This window comes from Caretta caretta, chromosome 7, assembly GCF_965140235.1.
Source record: "Caretta caretta isolate rCarCar2 chromosome 7, rCarCar1.hap1, whole genome shotgun sequence".
In the NCBI taxonomy this organism is placed as follows: Eukaryota; Metazoa; Chordata; order Testudines; family Cheloniidae; genus Caretta; species Caretta caretta.
In genome coordinates this window covers 68,551,502-68,574,083 of record NC_134212.1, presented here as the reverse complement: position 1 = coordinate 68,574,083, position 22,582 = coordinate 68,551,502, and the positions used below count along the sequence as shown (strand labels likewise).

At 38.9% G+C, this 22,582-nt stretch overlaps 1 protein-coding gene across 8 annotated transcripts in view; it reads right to left on the bottom strand.

The window, feature by feature from the left end:
• CSGALNACT2 (chondroitin sulfate N-acetylgalactosaminyltransferase 2) overlaps window positions 1–22,582 on the bottom strand; it is a 52,345-nt gene that overhangs the window by 8,261 nt on the left and 21,502 nt on the right. For 4 of the 8 annotated variants that reach the window (XM_048856256.2, XM_048856254.2, XM_048856258.2 and 1 more), the window contains 4 exons: window positions 18,185–18,329; window positions 12,572–13,824; window positions 1,826–2,042; window positions 1,018–1,119 (listed from right to left, as the gene is read on the bottom strand). In XM_048856256.2, coding sequence (XP_048712213.1) covers window positions 1,018–1,119; window positions 1,826–2,042; window positions 12,572–13,226 — 974 coding nt within the window. In that variant the 5' untranslated portion in view covers window positions 13,227–13,824; window positions 18,185–18,329. The remainder of the gene's footprint in view (window positions 1–1,017; window positions 1,120–1,825; window positions 2,043–12,571; window positions 13,825–18,184; window positions 18,330–22,582) is intronic. The other 4 variants (XM_048856260.2, XM_048856261.2, XM_048856262.2 and 1 more) reach the window with 2 other exon arrangements.

The following is a 22,582-nucleotide window of genomic DNA, read 5'->3' as shown; positions in this document are numbered from 1 at the left end:
AAGAGAAAGCAATATTGGAAAAGAGCTATGTAGAAGCACACGAGAAGCATATCCGGGGGGAAATGAGCAAATGCCCCAAAATACCATCTGGAATCTCTCAGAAAGTAAATTTTGGAAACATGTGAGAACAATACTTCCTAACCAAGCTGGGGACCCACTGAGTCAACAAAACCTAGTCTGAAACAGATCACTCATCTGAGAAGAAGTTGGAGGGGCCTCAATGAGGAAAAAAGTGATAGTTTCCCAACAGAGAAACCAGTCTTCTTCACACTGACAGCCAACTGATGGTTCTGCTTCTGATGGAGCAGTGGAGAAAAACACTCATCAACCTCCGTGCATCAAGCAACTCTCTCATGGTGCCGTTTCAAGCCATCTGCACTATAACCTCTGGCCAACAGGTTTCATCATTTGTTTACAAAGTGATCCATGGAAAGTTAAGTGCAAGTAGGGGACAATCTGGAGTCGTCATATTGAAGGCTGAGAATAGTAGATTAACTGCTCAGGCTAACACATTGAGCGGCCCTCTGGCAGCAGGGTACTGTGCTCATTTCGTCACGGGTGACCAGCCATTTCTATTCACTATCATTAAAAGAAATCAGTTACCATTATTTGGGATACATAATAAGTAGCATAGTGTATCCATAATTTCACTTTTTTACACATTTAGTTTTCCAGTCAGCATCAGTTCATTTGACCCAGTATTTACTACAAAACTCACCACTGTATTTTATACTACCCAGTGCCAACCATTAGTAAATCACTCAATCTCTCGACTATGCATTCTTTCAGACTCAGAATATTCAAATGATCACTCCATAAAAATAGACAGAGACTTTAACAACCACAAACAATGTTAAGAAAAATCAAAATGATGAACATACTGTAAAAAGATAAAAGGAATTTTGTTTGGCTGTGACTGACCCACCAAATTCTTCCTCATTATTTGTGAGGCTTTGTTAACTGACCAATAAACATCACTTGTATTTCAGAGCCTTCTATTCGGATTAGCTCACTTACCGAGCTACTGACTCCAGGATGCTCCTCACTTCAGATAGCCCATCTTGGCCAAAGTATACCACTGTGAGGTGAATCCGCTTGTCCTGATGAATACACACATCCCTATAATAAAGATGAGTAATATCCATTATTGTATTCTAGCAAGGGCTCTCTCACTTCAGTGTTTTGAAGTTAGTAGCTTAAGCAAATTATTTTCCTACAAGCTTTTTGATTTTGACAATGACAACCCTGCATAAAGCAACTTCGCATCACATGCAGCTAATATATATGGTATATTTTATAAAATCACCTCTTGCCAACTAAAAACCAATTCAGTGAAGTTAATCACTACTGTAATTCACTACAGATAGTGCAATAGTTTACGTTAATCTTGCTGTAAAAAAGTTTTAAAAAGCCTTCACAGTGCATCTAGCAGCTTTTAAAAAGAGATAGAAACACATTAGTTCTCCTGTGCCCCATCTTCCTGATTCAAATAGGTCTTCCATACCTGCATCTCATTCCTGATAAGGTAGCTCTAAAGCTAATACACCCACCACAATCATCATGCAATTAAACATCAGATCTCCAGTGGTCCTGCCCTTCTTAATCTAGGTTGGAGTCCTAGCTAGAGTATTTGGTTTGTGTTTTCGTGTAAAGATAAGGAAGAGTATTGTTTGAAGAAACATTTCTCCATGCAGCTATTAGTATTCCATAACATTTCTATGTAAATTATAGACCTGCGGTAGAGCTAAAGTCCATGAAAATAGGTTTTCACTTTGATAAACGAAGGAAAAACAAAACAGTTTAATTTAGACACTGATACACTTACCTAAAGTTTTGCATGAATTGTGCAAATGCCTCAGTTCTTCCAGAAAGAGGGACAATAATGTTAATAACCGATCTAGAAATGTCAACTGTTTCACTCTTCACTTTCATGAGGGGTCCAAATGGTCGGAATAGTGTGACATGTCTGTATTCCATAAGATCTATCTTCTTATAAAACAATTCATACTGTGTTCCCTTATCTCTCTCTGTGCGATAATAACCTGAAGTCAGAGAAGGAATTTATCTAGTCAAAAACACGTTTTACTGAGACATTTAGCTATTAATTTTAGATGCACCACTTGATTTCTATCCAATTATAAAATAGTATAGACAAAACTACTTGGAAAGTGGTTTTTTTGTTCATTGAAAAGAGAAACCTTTTGGGTTTCCATCGAAAAGCAAAAAAACCCAACCAAACAAACAAAAACATCCAAGGAAACCTAAAAAAATTATATCAAAAACAGACCTTTCCTAAAGAAACGTCTGTTTTGACAAAAAGCCATTTTCTTTGGGGGGGGCACAGGGTGTTTTAAAAAGAAATTTTTGACCAGCTGTACTAAAAAAAGTAGTTGTACATTTATCATTAAAGAATAGAGATTCAGAAAATAGTGAGTAAGGACACTGCAACACATGACACTCTTTGGAGAACTAGAAGGTACATACCAGACCCAGGAGAAGCATGTAAACCCTATGCACTTCCTCTGTGTCCTTGGCCAGTCGGTTCTAGGAAGTCACTGGGGTCACAGACCATGACCACTCTTTGTGAGGCCTCTGTTGGGCTGACTAATTCTTGGCCTCAGATAGTAGTGCATCATATAGCACATGTAGCTACCGGTGTTCAACAGCTGTTAACTGAAGGAAGCTTCTGGAAGTTTACAGGGTAGTAATTTCTGTTGCTACAGCAACAAAAACAGAACCAATCACCATGGGTTTTACAGACTCAAACCCTCCGTATTACCATCATAAATAAATAGGTTCTGCGAGAATTAGAGTTGATTCTCAAAATGAAGATGATTGGCACCAGATATCAAAAACATAATGTCAACTTTTACTACTTTCCGGACTGAGTCCTACATTGAGGAAAGAGTCAAAGTAACTTTTGCTGCTTTGTTTGTGACAGTAGTTTTGACTATATATAATCCATTTTAAAAGGAGATTAACATTTTAAATAATTTTACTGACTTCATAGAATTTGCTCTTTTGAAACAGACATTATAGCTTGACAAACATGATAGTTTTGATTTAATTAGCCAATTTCCAAATATCTGTAATGGAAAATTGTGTTGCTACTTTAACGACCGAGGTTCAGTGTATAAAAGGTTCTACAAAAGAGAACCAAGTAGTTTTATTTTTGGAGGAGTTATGGCACATTTTTAATCTCCAGAGTATAAATCCTTCGGTGCATATAAACATTGGAACTCTTTGCACGAAATAAGACCAACTATTAGGAATTTTGTTACTGCTGATTAATCAGATTACATTATTTGCTCATAAGACTAAGCACTGGTTAGCATAATATGAAAGACACATAGTAAACCCATTCCTAAAATCAGTTCCAGTGGTCATGCCTCCCAGAGTAGCTTATTCCCTCTTCACTCCCATTACACAAGTTTCGAGAGGGATAGCTGCATGAAAGAGCGCTGGCAATAACCTGGAGTTATTTACAAAAGCCATCCTGCTGGACTATGTACACATATGTGGCTGTTATCTAGCATGGCTGTTCTTGCTGCCTTTCCATACTACCTTCCCCATGGGAAGGATTAATATATATTCCTATGGGGTGTGTAAGAGTTAGATATGTGGTGGCAGAGCACAAACCCTCTAACAAATACTAGATGGTCTTTAATAATTATTAAAACTGTATCTGGGGTTGCCACTAGCCATTGTGTTCTCTTTCCGATAAGTGGGGTGTAAACTTTGCTCTACACAGCCTATCTACCAAGGGAAAGAATGAAAATGAGTCCCTGAGTAGTCACCCTTTAGTAACTTACATTTAAGGGCTGTCAAGAAACAATGCCTGAGCACGTAGCTTCAATAATTCTAGCACACACTGCCTGGGGAGCACCAGAACTAGTTCTAATAGAGTTGATCAAACACCAAAGTCTCTCAAAAACAGGACGATTAGGACTTTCTAGGATTGTAAATCGGCTTTGTTCCTGTAACCAAGAACAACTGTCTAATTTAACTTGCAGTGAAGTCTAAGATCAGATGAGACTAAAATTCTCTAATTCTTTGTTCCAACTGCAAAATAAAAAAAATTTGTTAAGAAGGCTGTCCCAGTGGTCAAAAGTTACTAAACAGGAGGTGCAAGTTTCTCAAACTCAAGACAGTTAAGTCCGAAGCAGACTGCAAAAAGTTACAAAAGGATCTCACTGAACTGGATGACTGGGTAACAAAATGGCAGATTAAATTCAAAGTAATGCACATGGGAAAACATAATCCTGACTATACATACAAAATGATGGGATCTAAATTAACTGTTCCTACTCAAGAAAGATCTTGGAGTCATTGTGGATAGTTCTCTGAAAACATCAGCTCAGTGTGCAGGGGCAGACAAAAAAGCTAACAAAACGTTAGGAACCATTAAGAAAGGGATCGATAAGACAGAAAAATATCAGAATGCCATTATATAAATACATGGTATGACTACACCTTGAATACTGTGTGGCATTCTGGTGGCCACATCTCAAAGGAGATATACTAGAATTGGAAAAGGTACAGAGAAAGGCAACAAAAATGATTAAATGTATGGAACAGCTTCCGTATGAGGAGAGATTAAAAAAACTTCAGTTTAGAAAGCAGAAAACTAAGAGGATATGATGGAGGTCTATAAAATCATGAATGGTGTGGAGAAAGTAAACAGGGAAGTGTTATTTACTCCTTCACGTAACACAAGAACCAGGGTTCTTCAGAACAGTGAAGGTGAGGAGGAGAGAACGAGAAAGAAATAAAATGTTTTCACCATGTAGGTGGTGATACTCAACACAGCCTTCAGGACCAAGGAAGGACAAAGGTAAAGCTCGTTACCCAAACATATGGTGGTGACAAAACAGTTGCTGTACAACTTAATTTTTAAGTCATTTCTTTCCAACGAACAAGTCAGTATTTGCTTTTGAGATACCTGGCATTGTTCTGAAAGCAAGGTGTTTTACTAGTTTTGCGCCATTAACAAATCTGTACACTCTCTCAAATGTACTGCAGGTAGAACTTTGTTTCTGAGACGAACAACAGAAGGAAACCGCCTCAGTTTCAAGACTATACAAAAGCTACAATGCTTCACTAAATTCCACACCAGACCACTTTGTTTTTATTTATATAAAGAAAAAGGCAGAGAAGAATTAAGGGTGAAGCAATCTACAAAATCAAATTCTTATGTGGGGAGAAAGAAGACCCCTCCCCCCCAAAAAAATATTCCAAACAACCTCATGGTGCAGTTTCAGTTGTGAAAAGTCTGAAAATCCTAGAACATGCAGTTAATTTGTTATGTAGGTCTGCAAAGATGGCATATATTAGTCTAATAAGATTAACAATACAGAGCTTCTGTAAATGGACTTGATTATGCTATTGTGATCACAAACTAATACTATGATTGTATATTAGACCTCACATATCAATATATCACTTGCAAAAAACACTGCATAAATTCAATCTCTACAGAGAAGGAAGCGCTATGTTTAAGTGTAACAGGACCATTTTGAAAAATTAGCTGTGAACTCCTTTACATTCATGAATTCATGCCCCTGCTTCCTGACCTCCCCACCATACTCATCATTTTGTATTTACCGCTGCTGAAGTAGTTTACTGGTTAAGGAAAAAGTTGGTGAACCAGAATAAGCACACATATTTGCATTATTATTTGTTAATATTTCACACCTTTAACCTTAGATATTATGCTGCATGCCACCTAAAAACTAGAATTTCCAGCTTTTAAAATGGTACACAGCATGTGCTCCTGGTTCTAGTGACCAAGACAGATTTTGGATTTGAAAGTCCTTCATTGAAAGCTATCAAAATCAATCAATCAAGGCATTTTCTACCACAGGAAAGCTGGGATTCCTGATGTTACAGGTTTTAAACACAGTCAAAGGGACAAAGATATCAAGACCTATACTACTGCAACTTTTTTTTTTGTATTAAAAATTCTTTAAAATTTTTGGAGCCTTGAAAGCACTCACGTAAGGCATTAACTGCCAACCCTTCCCCAGTTATAAACCCAAAGATTCCTCTTCCTCCCGCAGCTTAAACAAGCATTTCACCTTCTCCTACACTGAATCTTTTTGCTCTTTATTGTTCGTGAAAGCAAGACAAGACATAGCCCATAAGGCTTGGTTTGAGTATCTACTCTCCCCACTCCAAACTTCTACACATATTCGCTCTCATTGACGAACAGCATAGAGTGATCTTAGGGCACAAATCTGTCTATCCCAAGAAGCACTGATCATTATAATTCCTCCTGACTTCTACTGGCATCCCCGACTAAAAGTATGTGAACATTTGCTGAAGAGAAAATATTTGCAAGAGATGTGCAGCTTTACAAAGGTAGCAGGTAATGCTTCTTAGCAGTAAAAACGTGTTGGACTGTGTAAACAGTTTCACTCAGCGACCATACAAAGACTAAAAAAAAGACACTGAGTCATACTAAATGAAGATAAATTCTATATTCCTGTGCTCACCATGGGTTAAAACCTTAGCTATAAAATCTGTAATCTTACTAATTTCACAAGATTAAATGTGATCAAGTGTGTGGCCAAGAAGTCAGGGAACAGAAAATTTTAAGTAGCTAACATCTGCTTAACTTCTCACTACATGTAGTTTTAGCGTCTGAGAATGACTCATTATATAATAAAACCTGCTATCCCACCTTCAAACTAGTATTTACTGACTACGATCCAGAATAAATAACAGCAAAGCAAACACTGGCAGAATTTTATTTCTGCATTCTTGGCCCCTGAAGTTTTATTCACTTTAAGTACTATACAGAGGAGTTCTGATTCTTGTTATGTAAATTGAGTTTTGAAAATAAAGTTGCTAAAACTATTACCTATTGCTTCATTAGCCACCTTTTTTAGTTTTTTAGTTCCATTAGCAAAGATTAAAGTGAACTGCACCCACAAAATGTATTAGTCATTTGTGTTTATTTGACCCTTGTGGATTAATTCCCAGTAGCAACTGTACTAAGAGTCTGCTAAAGTCAGAGCTGCTGAACTAGGTCTGTAGACAGACAGACAGACAGTGCGGCCTGCATGCTGCTGTTTGGCCATTCGTAAGCAACCCAAGTTGGAAGCTGCAATAGCAAAGCATTGTGAGGCACCCAAAGTTGCAGGGCAGGGGTGACAGCCCCTCACTGATCTGGATTGCACCCAGGAACGTCGTCATTGTTTTGCACACCCCTGTAACTCTCTTGTGCTGTTTAAGTAGTAAGTGCATTTGTGTGTGCACTGAAGTAGTAACAGTGTGAACCTTGCTTTACCTGCCACATGTCCCCAAAGAGATAAGTCACAGTGCCCACAAAGGACAAGAACTACTCTGTGGGAGCATACAATAAGCACCTGGCTTTGGAAGTCTCAGCACTGGTCTTGGGGGCTATGGTAGTTGGACTGCAGAATCTCCAATCCCCAGGAAGCGTTTCAGACAAGGAGTCTACGCCCAGGAGTGTGCCCTAAAGACCCAGAGAAAGTCTGGACTCTGAAGAGATCCTGCAGGCTTTGATGCACATGGCATCCAAAGATTGGGTCCAATATTGAGATAGGTATAGACCTACACATCATCACAGCACGTTTCTTATTAGTTAAAAGCAGTAGATGGAAACAAAACATTAAAATGGTAGTGTTAACCTGGGGAGGAGGGTGAATAGACACTTAACTTTTCACCAGAGTGGCTGCCTTGGAAGCCCTTTGTGCTTGGGTGAAAGATTTTTGTTTGTGGTCCACCCCCCACCCCAAAGTAAAACTGCCATTTCTTTTATCCCCTCCAATTCTGCTCTTAAGACAAAGTCAACAATGCTCTGCTTCTGCTCCCCTGCATCCCCTGTCTCATCCACCCTGTAGCCCAGATGGTAGGCGGTTTCGGCAGCTCTTATCCAAGTGAGACATACACACTATATTCTTCTTGAGAACGCTGTCCACAACAATAGTTTACTTTAAGGAACTGCTGGGCTTGGCAGAGTGATCAGATATTTCAGACAATTAGGTAAGGGGGATGATAAAAGAAATTGAGTTTAAAATAATGAAGCCACTATACAACTTTCAAATGAAAGTGTTTATTTTTTCAATCAGGTTATATTCTCTTAAAATTAATAGTGACCTGTCAAAGTAATATGTATGTCTTTAGGAGATACAAAAGAAGGACATATTAAACACAGTCCTATAGGCCACCTCCAGACTGCAGCAGGGTTTTCTGGTAGCAAGCTCATCACCAGCAAAGCAGGCTGATTATTTCTCTACCCAAAGTTACTTGTGGCACTCACCATGTTATTTTAGAGTTTCAATGTATATATGTGATCTGCAATTTCCTTTTACTATTTTCTTGATCCGGCCCCATCAATAGCAAAGATGCCACAAACTGGTGATGAGCACAAGTGCACATTCACTGACATGATGTGATAACAGATTTGATATCAGATATACAACTCTAAAAACCATTTGCCTTGCTTTAGAAAATAGACTTGAAGCTAACTGCTTGATAGCACAGGCTGCTTGAATCAGACATGGCAAGAGGAAGAACATGAAATGCTAGAACACACCAGCAAAAGGACACCAAAGAACTGAAGGATTAGTGAAATGCAGAAAATAGGAGTTGGAAAAGAAGAGTAATACCAAGGCAGTCTACCATATCTGGCAAGTATCATGGCTTCTCTGTGAACCTTTTATGGCCATATGGTCAGCCCCACTGGGAATCCACACTACATACAAACTTCATTAACTATATACACTGTATTATTAGAAAGTATACTATTTGAAAATGCTAGATATTCTCTCTCTCTCACACACACCCCCACACACCCTCCCCTCCTGCCCCAGTGAGGAAAAGGACATATCTACATGGTGACACTTGGGAAAATTAATGCTGAATTAACTAACAAGTTGAATTTAAAATGCATTTTTAAAGTGCATTACAGCTGTGTAGATGAGCTCATTCAGAAGTAAAGTTGCCTTAGCTTAATTCCCTTTGGAAGTGAATTAAACTGGCCTTAGTTCACTTCAGCTTAACTCAGAATGACAGCGTTCACAAGGCTTTAATGTGCTTTTAGTTAATGCATTTTAAATTCAACCCTTATTTAATGAACTATGACTGTCCCTGGGTGTCCTCATGTAGATATGCCCCAAGATGCAACAGGAACTGAGATTTGACAGTTGTAAAACATGATGATTGTTTTCATTTCTTGATTATTTACCACTGTACCTCAGATTTAAAAAAGCTAGGTTGGAAAAAAAATTCAGTACAAATTCAAGGGGTGAGGGGAAAGAAAAGATGGTAGTAAGGGAAATGGCAATGGGCTGAGAAAGCTGAGACTTTGAAGCCTTATTAAAGAGAGACCTGAGCAAACATGTAAAATTAAATGTCCACTATGTGCATATCCGGAAGCACATGAGAGAAAGCAGGGCTCAAAAATTAAAGAAGTGATACTTCATAAACAGAAGTTTAGGAAAAAGTTAAGATAGCTGCAAAAGAACAAGCTCTTGTCTACACAGAAAGTTATACCACTATAAACTCCCTGCGTGGACACTTACTCCACAGTAAGAGTGCTTTTTTTCCTGTTTCATTTGGGTCATTTTGGTATAATTATGCTTGTAAAATTAGGTTTTTCTTTAAATTCAGTCTGTCTACTCCATCTTAGTAACTCAGTGGGGCTGAAATAGACACTACAAAGCCATTTGGTTTCCCTTAAACTTAAAGTAATCAGTTCTATTGTTTTCAGAACTTCCATACTATCAAATATCAGTTTCCCAGTCATCTGGTCCAATCTGCTTCAATTTTAGTTTCTGGTTCTAAATATCTCATTAGAATCTTAGACTGGAGTTCAACTGTTGATGATGATACATCAGTTTAGGTGCCAAAATATTTGTCAATACAGAATGGCGCATTAAAGCCAATTTAAATAAAGTGGTTAAAATCTTCACAGAGAAACTTTGTTCTTGGGATACCATTTCTAGGCAGACATTAAAAGCATTTACTATGATTTTAGGACAGGGACAATGAGGTCTGACAGCTTAAGCCTGAGCGCTTATGATGGATGTTATAAGGGAGCACTGTATTTTCCAAACATAATGGCAGCAGCTTTCTAACCACGCTTCCATCAACAAAATGACAAGTTATAAAGTAAAAGACTGAAGTCCTTGAAAGGGACAAAACATTAAAAATGAAAGATTTAGCTCTGAAATTTGAAGTCAAAACAGTTAATGCTCAAAGAAAATTTCTCTTCAGCTGTCCAAAACGTTTCTCAAGTCTGCCAATGCTATTTTCACATGCCTAGGAAACCATAGGATGACTTGTATAGGTACTATCTCTGGTTGAAAGGAAACAATGTTATATTACTGTGGCTAGTAACTAACATATCCTGATGACCTACAGCACAAAAATATTTTCACTTAACCATTATTCACTACTATGTGATTCCTGTAATCCAAGTCATAAAACACTGTCTTGACCACAGAGGAAATGAGTTCAATTTCCAAAGAGAAAGATGTTATTTAGGAACTAATTGTCAATTTATCTGGGGTAAAGAGATGAAGGGAGGAGAAGAACTTTGTTTCATAAGGTACCATGTCTTCTAGCTTTCTCAGAGGCCTATAGTCATTAGAAGTGGCTAAAAGAAAAGCTACAATTTAAACAGCTGCAAAGACATACTGAAGTGCACACAATATGTATGAGAGGAAAGCCACTGCACATTATAGTAATTTAAAAGAAAAACAGAATTGTAAAATGACATTGTGAGAATGTCTGTCTCTAGGCAAACTGAAATATGCTTTCAGGGGAAAAACTTTAAAGTCCAATGCTGCATTGACTGGCTTTAGAGCTATACTTTAGATGCATTTCTACTCCTCCCCCCAAGATAACAAAGGAACTTTACTTGGAAGTTTCAATAGAGTACTGTTAAGGCAAAAGACCACTGCATTATTCCATTAGTGAGAAGCAAATTCATTTTGGAGCCAATTAAGTCATCGGACTAAAAAAAGTTAACTATTTCAAGGACTGTGTAGCATTCTCACGTATATATTTGCTTAACTATGCATCATACATCACTATGCAGATTTTGGTGTGCTTGAAAATATAAGAATTACTCGAAAGCATTGTGCCCTTCTGACACTTTCTGGCAATATGTACTGCATTTAATACTGTAAGCCTGTGTAAAAAAATCTTAATATTTCCATCAGAATTACATTTTAGTATCGAGTACCTTCAAGACTGAATTCTAGAGAAACAGTGGTCACTGTACCTTTTCAGTACATCAGCCTTGAGAAAGCAATGTTCATATATCATTGCTTCAATGTTTTACAGCTGAAATAACATTCATCTTCTCTCCCCTACCCCTGGGATTCTGAGAATTTAACAAACATTTTAAAAGTCATATGTTTGAATAATCTGGTTTCAGGTTTTGCACATCGGGAAAGATCCTGAGCTGGTTTAACTCTGCATAGATTCACTGACTAATGGAGCTGTGCTATTTTATGCCCCCTGAAGATCTACCCCTAGATTAGAGGTGGGCAAACTGTGGCCCGCAGGACCATCCTGGCCCAGGAGGCTCGCTCCTGGCCCCTCCCCCGCTGCCCCCCCCCATGCAGCCTCAGCTCACCACGTTGTGAGCTCCTACCACTCTGAGCAGCATGGTAAGGGGGTGGCAGCAGCGCACACAGAGGTGAGGAGGTTGGCTAGGGAGTCCCAGGGGGCAGTCAGGGGACAGGGGGGTTGGGAAGTGGGAAGGGGTGAATAGGGAGTGGAGGCCAGGCTGTTTGGGGGGGGGGGGGGGGGGAGAGAACAGCCTTCCCTACCCAGCCCTCCATACAGTTTTGTACCCTGATGTGGCCCTCGGGCCAAAAGTTTGCCGACCCCTGCCCTAGATACTCAGCAACCAAATAGTCTAACAAAGATAAGGTACTCTATAAATACCACTCTTCCCCCAACACAGGTGCATGTGCCAATGTTTTAAATATGAATAACTAGTTTGCATTGTGACATTAATATAGCCCTCTTCACCAACATGCAGTTTATAGTTAACTAGTCATAACTAGGATACAAAGAGACAAAGTTAAATGGAGATTTTCAAAGGCAGAAAGGGAAGCTAGGCAATCAAGACTCATGACCTTCAAGTTGGGCTCTATGTGCTTCTGAAAGCTCCTCCTCAGTATTAGGTAGCATTTTGGATCTACATCAGCACAAAATACGTAAAATGATCTTCAACGATAAGAGATCCAACTGTTAAAATTCAAACAGACACAGCTTGTTTTGTCTGCTTGCTATAGTAAAATATCTCCACTGAAATCATTACTCCCCCCACCCCCTTTCAGTGCATGGTATTGTGCAATATTATGAAACAGATTCTATTACAACAGGCAAACCAGGTCTAAGGTTTTTCTTAGTGCAGCAGAAGTACTACATATTAGAGTAGATATCAAAACTATAAAGACATGGAAAAATGCTATTAATTTTCTTTTACAACTATATATTCCTTTGCAATTATTCATAGTGTATTATGACATTCTGTGCAGCCGATTGGGAAATACATAAGTTATTAAATAAGCTTTTACAGTACCTTCTATGAAATCATTTTCATTATAGAGCGGTCTCTCTCCTACTCCATCATCATCTTGTCCATCTTCTTCATCCGGATTATTGATTACCTCTAGGCCAGCCTCAATAACTTCCACCAACTCATCTCGCTTATCCTTTCTAACAGGTTTCTCCTCTGGGTGTCGAGTGAGCCCCATCTCCAACTGGAACACTTTCATAGAGGTAAAGCTTTCAAAAGGAATGACACCATATTCACTCGGTAGCTTGGCGCCAATGCTCACCTCAGCCTTGTCAATTTGGGAATGAAGAAATTCTAGGAGATCATTGGATGCTTGTTCTTTGGTGCCTTGGTAGCCCATGCCATTGACTCTTGGGCTCTTTTTTTCCTGCAGCAATTTCAGCTTATCACTCATTTCCTGAAGCTCTTGTTTCAGCTGAGCAATCTGACGCTTCAGACTAGTAGCCCGGGTTTGATAGTGTTCCTCTTGTTCCTGTAGAAGAGCTTGGTAATGTTCTTTACCCAAGTTCTCCCCTGCAACGCCAGGCAGAGATCCATTTCCATCTGTTTGTGGAGCACACTCAAGCAGGTACATGAACAGCATTAAACTGAATAGCAAGGCAAGACCCACCAATAGCCAACGGGTCCTGGCTTGAAATATTAAACCCCTTCTGGGCATTCTTATCAGATTTTGAGTCCCCCTCCAAAAAGCTGATTTTCTTTTTCATACCTTTCCAAGAGCATCCCAACAAAGACTTAAAAAAGGAATGAAACCATGATTTTTTTTTTTAAACAGTCACACCAAAGTTATGTCAGCCAAAAAAAAAAGTTACGTTCAACATTTGTCTTAATCATTTGATATTGCAGAGACAAAGTCTAAAGTTACTATAACTTCCATGATGAAACGGAGAAATGCAGTCTACACCATCAAATAGAATTCTCATAACATTCTGGTAACTTGACCAAAAGACAGAAATATTGTGAATACTTGCTGACTCTTTTCCTGTTTTTGTTTGTTTCTTAAAAAGAAGAGTTAAGGTTTTTAGTCTGAATTTTGTCTCAATGAAGAAACCTGGCAAATACTAGGATTGGTAGGCTTTTGATGCACAGCTTTTTTGCACACACACATTTATACACTGCAGGAGCAATCTACACCTTCGTAACAGTAGTTTTCATTGGACAGTTTGATATTTTCCTCTGGCACTCTTGAGCATTTTATTCCACTTCCCCCCTTCTTTGGGCTTCTGTGGTTTGAGTCAGCAATACCAAGGCAGAATCTAAAATTAAATGAAAGGTGCATATTAGAACTATAAAGCAGCCAGGCAGCTGGAAAACACATGAACGAAACATTAACATCCAAAAATGTAGCCATGATGGATTGCAAAAGTTTTGGTTTTTTTTTATTTGTAAAAACCTATAGTACTTTCCACAGTGTTACACATGACTGATTTATTTCCTATGGAACTGTCTGGAGCATACTAATAAGAATAGCTGAATGAAACAACTTTTTCAAGCAGATAAGTTACAAGAATTCTTTTCCAGTCCTATTGCATCATGTCTGAAGAGCTTCCCTAATCATCATGGTTGATTTTTTCTGAAAGTAATACAAAAAAAATAGGGCTGTCGATTAATCGCTGTTAACTCATGCGATTAACTCAAAAAAAATTAACTGCAATTAATCGCAGTTTTAATCGCGCTGTTAAACAATAGAATGCCATTAAAATTTATTATATATTTTGGATGTTTTTCTACATTTTCATGTATATTGTATTCTGTGTTGTAATTGAAATCAAAGTGTATACTATTTTTTACTACAAATATTTGCACTGTAAAAATGATAAACAAAAGAAATAGTATTTTTCCGTTCACCTCAGACTATGTGTAGTGCAATGTTGTGATAGTGCAACTTACAAATGTAGATTTTGTTACATAACTGCACTCAAACAAAACAAGGTAAAACTTCAGAGCCTACAAATCCACTCAATTGCTAAGACAAACACGTTTGTTTACCTTTACAGGAGATAATGCTGCCCTCTTCTTGTTTACAGTATCATCAGAAAGTGAGAACAGGCATTTGCATGGTACTTTTGTAGCTGGCACAGCAAGGTACTTACATGCCAAATATGCTAAACATTGGTATGCCCCTTCATACTTCGGCCACCATTCCAGAGGACATGCTTCCATGCTGATGACGCTCGTTAAAAAAAATGTGTTAAATAAATTTGTGACTGACTCCTTGGGGGAGAATTGTATGTCCCCTGATGTTTTACCTGCATTCTACCATATATTTCATGTTATAGCAGTCTCAGATGATGACCCAGCACACGTTGTTCATTTTAAGAACACTTTCACTGCAGAATTCACAAAATGCAAAGAAGATACCAATGTGAGATTTCTAAAAATAGCTACAGGACTCGACCCAAGGTTTAAGAATCTAAAGTGCCTTCCAAAATCTGAGAGGGACGAGGTGTGGAGCATGCTTTCAAAAGTCAAGAGCAACACTCCGATGCAAAAACTACAGAACCCAAACAACGCACCAAAAAACAACCTTCTGCTGGTGGCATCTGAGATAATGAAAATGAACAGGTGTCAGTCTGCACTGCTTTGGATTGTTATCGAGCAGAATCAGTCATCAGCATGGATACATGTCCCCTGGAAGGGTGGTTGAAGCATGATGGGACATATGAATCTTTAGCACATCTGACACGTAAATATCTTGCAATGCTGGCTACAACAGTGCCATGAGAATGCCTGTTCTCACTTTCAGGTAACATTGTAAACAAGAAGCAGGCAGCATTATTTCCTCCAAATGTAAACAAATGTGTTTGAGTGATTGGCTGAACAAGAAGTAGTACTGAGTGGACTTGCAGGCTCTAAAATTTTAGATTGTTTTATTTTTGAATGCATTTTGTTGTACATAATTCTACATTTATAAGTTCAACTTTCATGATAAAGAGATTGCACTACAGTACTTGTATTAAGTGAATTGAAAAATACTATTTCTTTTGTTTTTTTACAGTGCAAATACTTGTAATCAAAAATAAACAAAGTAAGCACTGTACACTTTACATTCTGTGTTGTAATTGAAATAAACAGATCTGAAAATGTAGAAAACATCCAAAAAATTTAAATAAATGGTATTCTATTGTTGTTTAACAGTGAGATTAATCACACGATTAATCGTGATTAATTTTTTTTTAGTTGCTTGACAGCCCTACTAAAAAAATAAATTTAAGGTAATCTCACTGTTCGAACATAACTTGCATTTCTGATTACCCTTATTTGCATCTAATATCCTTTGAGAGACAATTTACTTATCAACATACTCAAGTGCTAAAGATCTAAAGGTTAAAGTTATACAAATATAGTTTCTCAGGCAAGGTCTAAATGAAATAGTTCTGGGTTTCTGGCCACTCAAACAGAGCCATTACATTCAACTCAATGGCATCTGTTTGTCTGTAATGAGATAGATGCAGCATTCAAAATCTGATCAATCCAATATTTTGGAGCATATTCAAGGCATCCGTGGGCGCAACCACACTGATTTTGGTGCAAATCAGACAACTGGAAAAGCCTGATTCACAGGAATATCAGGGTCCACAGACTACCTGGCACTGTAGGCAGAGAAGTCTCTCTGCAACCTATGCATAACAGGGGCAGCAACTTCCTTGCTGTAAGAAGAAAAGGAGGACTTGTGGCACCTTAGAGACTAACAAGGTGCCACAAGTCCTCCTTTCCTTTTGCGGATACAGGCGAACACGGCTGCTACTCTGAAACTTAGCTTGCTCTGTAAGGAGACTTCTGTTCGTCTGGGCTACAGGCAATAAGAAAGCCTTAGTGGGTTGAAGGGGCAGTAGCGGTGGGGAAACAGAGGACTGGGGGTGAGTGGTGGTTATAGGGAATGCAAAAACCCAAAGAAGAGTGGGGGAAGGGGAAAGAGGAGGAACATAGGGCACACAGATCCAGGCATAAGGGGAAGGGGGAACGAAGATGCACACAGAACACCTGGGGAGGGGATGGGGAGAGTAAGGAGGGGCCACTGCTGGGGGGGGGATAATCAGGGTCAATGGTATTGGGAATGGAGACAGAGCCCATGGTGTGAGGAAGGAAATGGGAGGAGTTGGTAGGAGTCCCTGCAATAGAAAAGCGTGGGAGGGTGGCACACAGGAAGCTTGGGGGAGGGTTGGAGGAATGCAAGGAGAATGCTCACAGCCTATGGAAGTTCCACAGCGCATACAACTTTATTGGCAAATCTTTAAGCTTATTAAATTACTTGTGCTTTTTCTTATCTGCAAGTGCAATTTATATTCATTTGAATAGGCTTTATGCGTTCCCCAATTGACTCAGATTTATCCTTGGCCAATACCTCAGCTATTATTTTGACAGCACCAACAACAGTGTGCTAGACACACCATAGAATAGTGTGAAACAAGAGTGTGGACCCAAAGAGCTGTTTCAACACAAAATGAACAGGTAAAAGAAAAAAGAACAGCAACAAGTAGTAAGATATTCCAACTTCTGAGTGAGTTGCACACACAGTTTCCATGATATTTGCTAGGAAGGTTTATTTTCCATGGTGTGGTAGCTTGGGCAGCCAACATTTCTTTGGGGGAAGAAAACTAGGGTTTAGTGACCTTTTGTACAAAATGGGCTAAGGAGGGACTTTGAAGAGAATGTGAATGCAGAGAAGACCAGGTGAAGGAGAGAATTCAAGATGAGGGGGAAGGAAGGGCAGGGAGGAACAAGAGGGAGAAATGGTTCATGGAAGAAGCCACTGGCAAGAGTGAAGAATGTGAAAGGATTGTTATTCTGTGTTGTAGGATGAAGTAAAGGGGGCAAGTGTGGACCAAAAGACGACAAAGAGGAAGCAGAGAACAAGTTAAGTTGTGAAGGATTTAAAAGCAAGGACAAGCAAAGAGAACAGAAAGAGAAAACAGATTTCTGAGATGTATCAGAAAGAATACACCAGCAGGATACAGCATTTGTGGGGGGAGGGTAAGTGAGTGACAGGGAGGGAAAAGGACAGAAGTAAAAAATGGAAGCATCCTTTGAATACTGAGGGACAGGAAGGAGAGTGGAATAGCAAACGACAAGTAAAGGGAGGAGGGGGAAGAGGCTGAGAAGAGAAGGCATTCAGAATCTGACATGTTAAGTTTACATAGGCAGCATAACATCCCAGAAGAGATAGCAGAGAATCAACCAGACTCTAATGGAAGAAGAGAGAGTAGAGTGGAAAGGCAGATCTGCAAATTCTTCACATGTAGGTAGCAAATGAAATCCTGTGACTAAATATGATCAGATAGGGACAAATGAAAGAAAGGCAGAAAAGGCCAATTACTGGGTCACCAGGACTGGGAAACCAAAACAAACTTGTTTTGAAATGAACATTGGGATTGATTCTTCCACCTATAAGGGATGGATTCTCTTTAATAGTGTCTCAAAGGATACACCCTTAAACACAATGCAGCCAAAGAGTATTTCCATTATACCATTAAGGTTACAAGGCAAAAACAAAAACAAAAAACCAAAAACAGAATAGGAAATAAAAGCGAATATGTATTAACTCAGTTACTAAGGTAAGTAAATTATTGTTCATGCTTCTGCAAAGCACTCTTGCAAAAAATAAAGGAAACTTACTATATTGTAAGTTATAGACATCCATTTTTTGAGATCCTGGGCTGACTGTCTTGGGGGCATTCAAGTATGCTGCAATCTGCGCAAGAATCAGGCATTCCTCCTTTGTTCTTCCTTTTAATTTTTGCAAGACTTTTCCACCCTCTATCTTTGGAGAAGAGAGAGACAGACAGACATAAAATTTGAGCACATCATCAGTCATCCCAACAGGTCTGACCACCTTTCTCTGGGCATACATGAACTGTAGGAGCTTCCCACAATTCTCACCAAGTGCTCAAAAGATTCTGTCCTAAGTAAGCCTCTTTCCTACTGCAGGGAATATAGAAAGACATGTTAGGCCTTTCAATTCAAGATTTGTGTCTCCCAAGAGCATTAAAGGGATTTTAGTCCTGTTTTCAGATAGCAACCTCAGGGCTCCCCCACATCACCAAAAAAGGGCAATTAACTGCATTTCCCTCTTGACCACATTGTGAAACCGTTGTCTGGGGTACTTAAGTGGAAATTCACCTAAGTACCCAGACTTGAATATCAATTTAGTTTTAATATGTAAATAATTAAAAGAAAAGATTGCAGGGGGGAAATGGTTACACCATTACATTATTTGCGATGACAGGAATGACCCACAATTTTGGCATCTGTCAGAGATGCAGTCTTCTCAAACTCTCACTAATCAAGTCTTTATGGCACACCACATTCTGCACATTTGATGTACAGTGGAAATAACTATTAAGTCAATATTTATCCAACCCTACCACATAGATCCCACACTATTTCTATATACACTGTTACACCTATTCCCAAATGTGATAAGTATGGCTGAAAGATTAAGTGACTTGCCCAAGGGCACAAAGTCGGAACCAGAGCCAAAGCCTGGAATTCTTCCATCTCAATTCTGTGCACAGACCACGCCTGTAGCTATACATAATATCACCTGGGATTTCAAATATGCCTGTTCTACCGAATCTACATTAGAGCATCAAGCCACCCAGAATTTTGAGTAAGAGACTATGGTCCCCTGATTGTGCAAGTACTGAACTTCATGCACAGGAGTGGTCTGATTGAAGTGTACATGTATATGAGTGGTCCTGTTACCCACTTCCTGTTGCCACAATCAATGCCTAATAATATTTAGCTAAGGAACAAATTAGAGAGGTTGAAGGAAGACCTGAAGAAGATGGATCGAAGGCAAAAGCTATCTAATACAGACATTTTTTGAATGTGTCATTACTGAACAATTTAATACACAATATATAAACAAACATCTATAACACAGTAATTTCAGGTAATTAAACCCAGGTAAGTCCTTAAGAAGGGAAAATGAATGAAAAATGTCTGGAACATTTTACGAATAAAATATTACATAAATACAATCACGTGTCTATAAATATGATTAATACCAGATGTGTCCTCAAACTATTGACCAGAGTCCAGATTTGGTCAGTCAAGGCAGAAAGAAAAAGCCAGTCTGCAGTGCAAAACCAGGACACGGAGTGATGTAACACTGACATCCAACCTTTCTTTAACAGAAAATTATATTGATTTTATAAATGATCCTTTCCCATTTCCTTCTGAATTTTACAGCAAAATAAGCATTGGAAACACATTTGCTAGCTAATGAATTTTAGGTTTTCTTAAAGCACAAGTATTAAAAAACCCAGTTAAGTATTGTATACAGAAGGGCATTAGTTCAGTGGAAGCTGCAGACACCTGAACCTGGTTAGGCAAAACTGGCACTCACAGGCTTAGTCTACTTACAACAAGTAAAGATCAGGCTGTAGCGGAGTCAAAACAGATTCGGTAATGCCAAACCTGAGTCTCCTTCTCCGTAATACCTGACTTTCCCATCCAGAATGGTGACTATTGCAGCAATGGCAGCATTTCATGCTCTTTGAGTAACAGGCAGAGTGCTGATAATTCAGTCAACATGGCAATCCATTTTTGGGGATTGAAAGGGGCTGGAGGGACAATTTTTTTTTCCTGGAAAAGAATTAAGGGTCTAAATCCCACAGCCAGTGGGATTTGGGGCACAGAGGTTAATGTTTGAACTTCTGTCTTCTGAAGCATTTACATAAGTATATAAGTGGGGAAAGAAAGTGATACTACAAACATTAGGCACCATTTTCAATCTATGAATGAAAACTTTAATTATTAAAAGGAAAGTGATGAGAACATCTAAGTTATTGTTATGCCTTTGGGAAAAATGAGGAAGTTACAGAAGTGCCCCAAGGGCAAGGGAAAGAGTCAAGCCATTGGCAATTACAAAGACGGTCACGGGGTTAATGGGCCTAATCAACTGTCATTGGGTATTGGCAAATAGCTGGAGCGGTCAACTGAGGGATGCTTGGTCAGTCATTTAGTGTCTAGCCTAAAATGGGATAACATTTGCAACTTGCTATAAAATCCTTTGATAAAGTGTGATCTATAAACAGGCTTGGAAGGATTAGGTATTTAATCAGCAAATGTCTATTTCATTCACACACAAACAAAATATTTCCATAAATGATAATCAAAATAACAGATAGGCAAAGTTAGACAAACGCTGCTTGACAAATCAGAGTCTGATTTAAGGATTTTTACTTTGTAGTACTTCCCTAGCTCACAGAGGTGAGGAGAGGGAAAAATACAGTAGAGAGATTGTGAGGTACACAGATAGGACAGTAATGGGTGAAATAAAAGTATGACCGGTTGAACTATTTGTGAAGGAAGCTTCTATCTATTGTGGCCAGATATATATATGGCAATGGTCAGCACTGTTAAGATCTTCATGTGAAGAGCTAACACAAACCCACCTGTAGCGTACAAGTACAAACGCTGCATATTCTTGAGCCACATCTACTAGCACCTTCTCTGTGTACATAACAAACCTCTGTTTTATGAAGCACTCTGATCAGAAGTACCACTACAGTTGCAATAATAATAAATCTATCTTACTTATTTCTAATGCAGTGCATTAAGACTGCATACAGACTGCACCATGGTCTATAAAGGAAACTTCACCTGAATTCCTTTAGTCAGATGCCTACACTCAATTCTTTCCCCTCTATTTTGTTTCCCACCTCCTCCTCAATGCCACCTAACCACGAGAAACAATACCAATTCTAAGTTGTTACTAGGAGGTAAAAGCTTTTGCCAAGAGATAGGTCTTGCATCCATCACATGTTGCTGCCATGTAAAAGCATCCCTACCCTATTTATATGTGATGTGAAAAGCCACATTCAATTATGTCCCTATAAATGCCAACTTTTCCATCACTACTGCCCCGCTCTTTAAAAAAAGAGAAATTACATGCAACTTATCAGGTTGCACAGTTAAAGTGAAGAGGCAGAAAATATAAATATTTCTGTTTCTACAGCAATGCCAACTCAGACATATTGGACATTTGGTACTTTTTAAATAGTATACATTTAAATTTGAAAATTTAATAGAACAGAAAATACTAGCTATATGCAGAGTAGCCAAACTAATGTTACTGTAAGAATCTCACCTTTTACATATACTGCCTTTAAAAAGAATTTTGTACTGGATAAAAGACTTGAAAGGTTTACTAGACACCTACTAGTCACAGGATTAAGTCAGATAGCCAGAAACCCAGACTTCTCGCATCACGTCTTCTCATCCTCACTCTACTGCTCCTTTAGAATCTTGTCCTGTGTCAAGGACTGAAAGAGATTGGAGTCTCTTTTTCCTCACCTGCCTGAAGGAGCTAAAGGATTGAGTTTTTGTCACTACTACTGATCACAACTTTCTCTGGCAGCAACAGCAGAGGTAAGCATGTTGCCTACCTTGCTTCCCCCTCCCCCCAAAAAGAAGGAGAAGAGAGATCAACAAGTGGGATCCTTTGAAGTCCTGTCCCACCAAGGGATAAAGATATGGAGAACTCTGCCCCAGGAAGGCAGGGTGATGGGAGAATAAAGTTACATATTTTTGCTAGTCAGCCCTGATATGAAATACAAATTCTTCATGCTGGGTGCAGGGATGGCACCCTGATGGGTATTCAGTACCACTTCCCAAGAGACTGAGGATGATTGTGCTCACTTTCTCATGAAGTACTGCTCCCGGATCCTACTAGTGATCAGAAGTCGTCTTTCACATCAGTTTCAGACTTGCAGGTAGTTTTTCCAAGCCTTGTGCTTTAAGTGGAGGGTGATGGCCTGCACTATATAATTCTAGAGATGGGTGAAGGTGCGGAGAGCATCACAACATTGGAAAAGTAAGTCGCTGCCCTTGAAAACAACATGTATTTTTTTAAATATCTGGAGAAAGCTACGGTATAACAAGATTATCTGGAAAATATGGTATTTTGAGCATGACCTTGTTTAAAGGCTGACTTTCTACATCCTGGAATTTTGCATGTTGAGATTTCACACAGGAAAAGTCTTTTATTCTGGCTGACAGAAATTC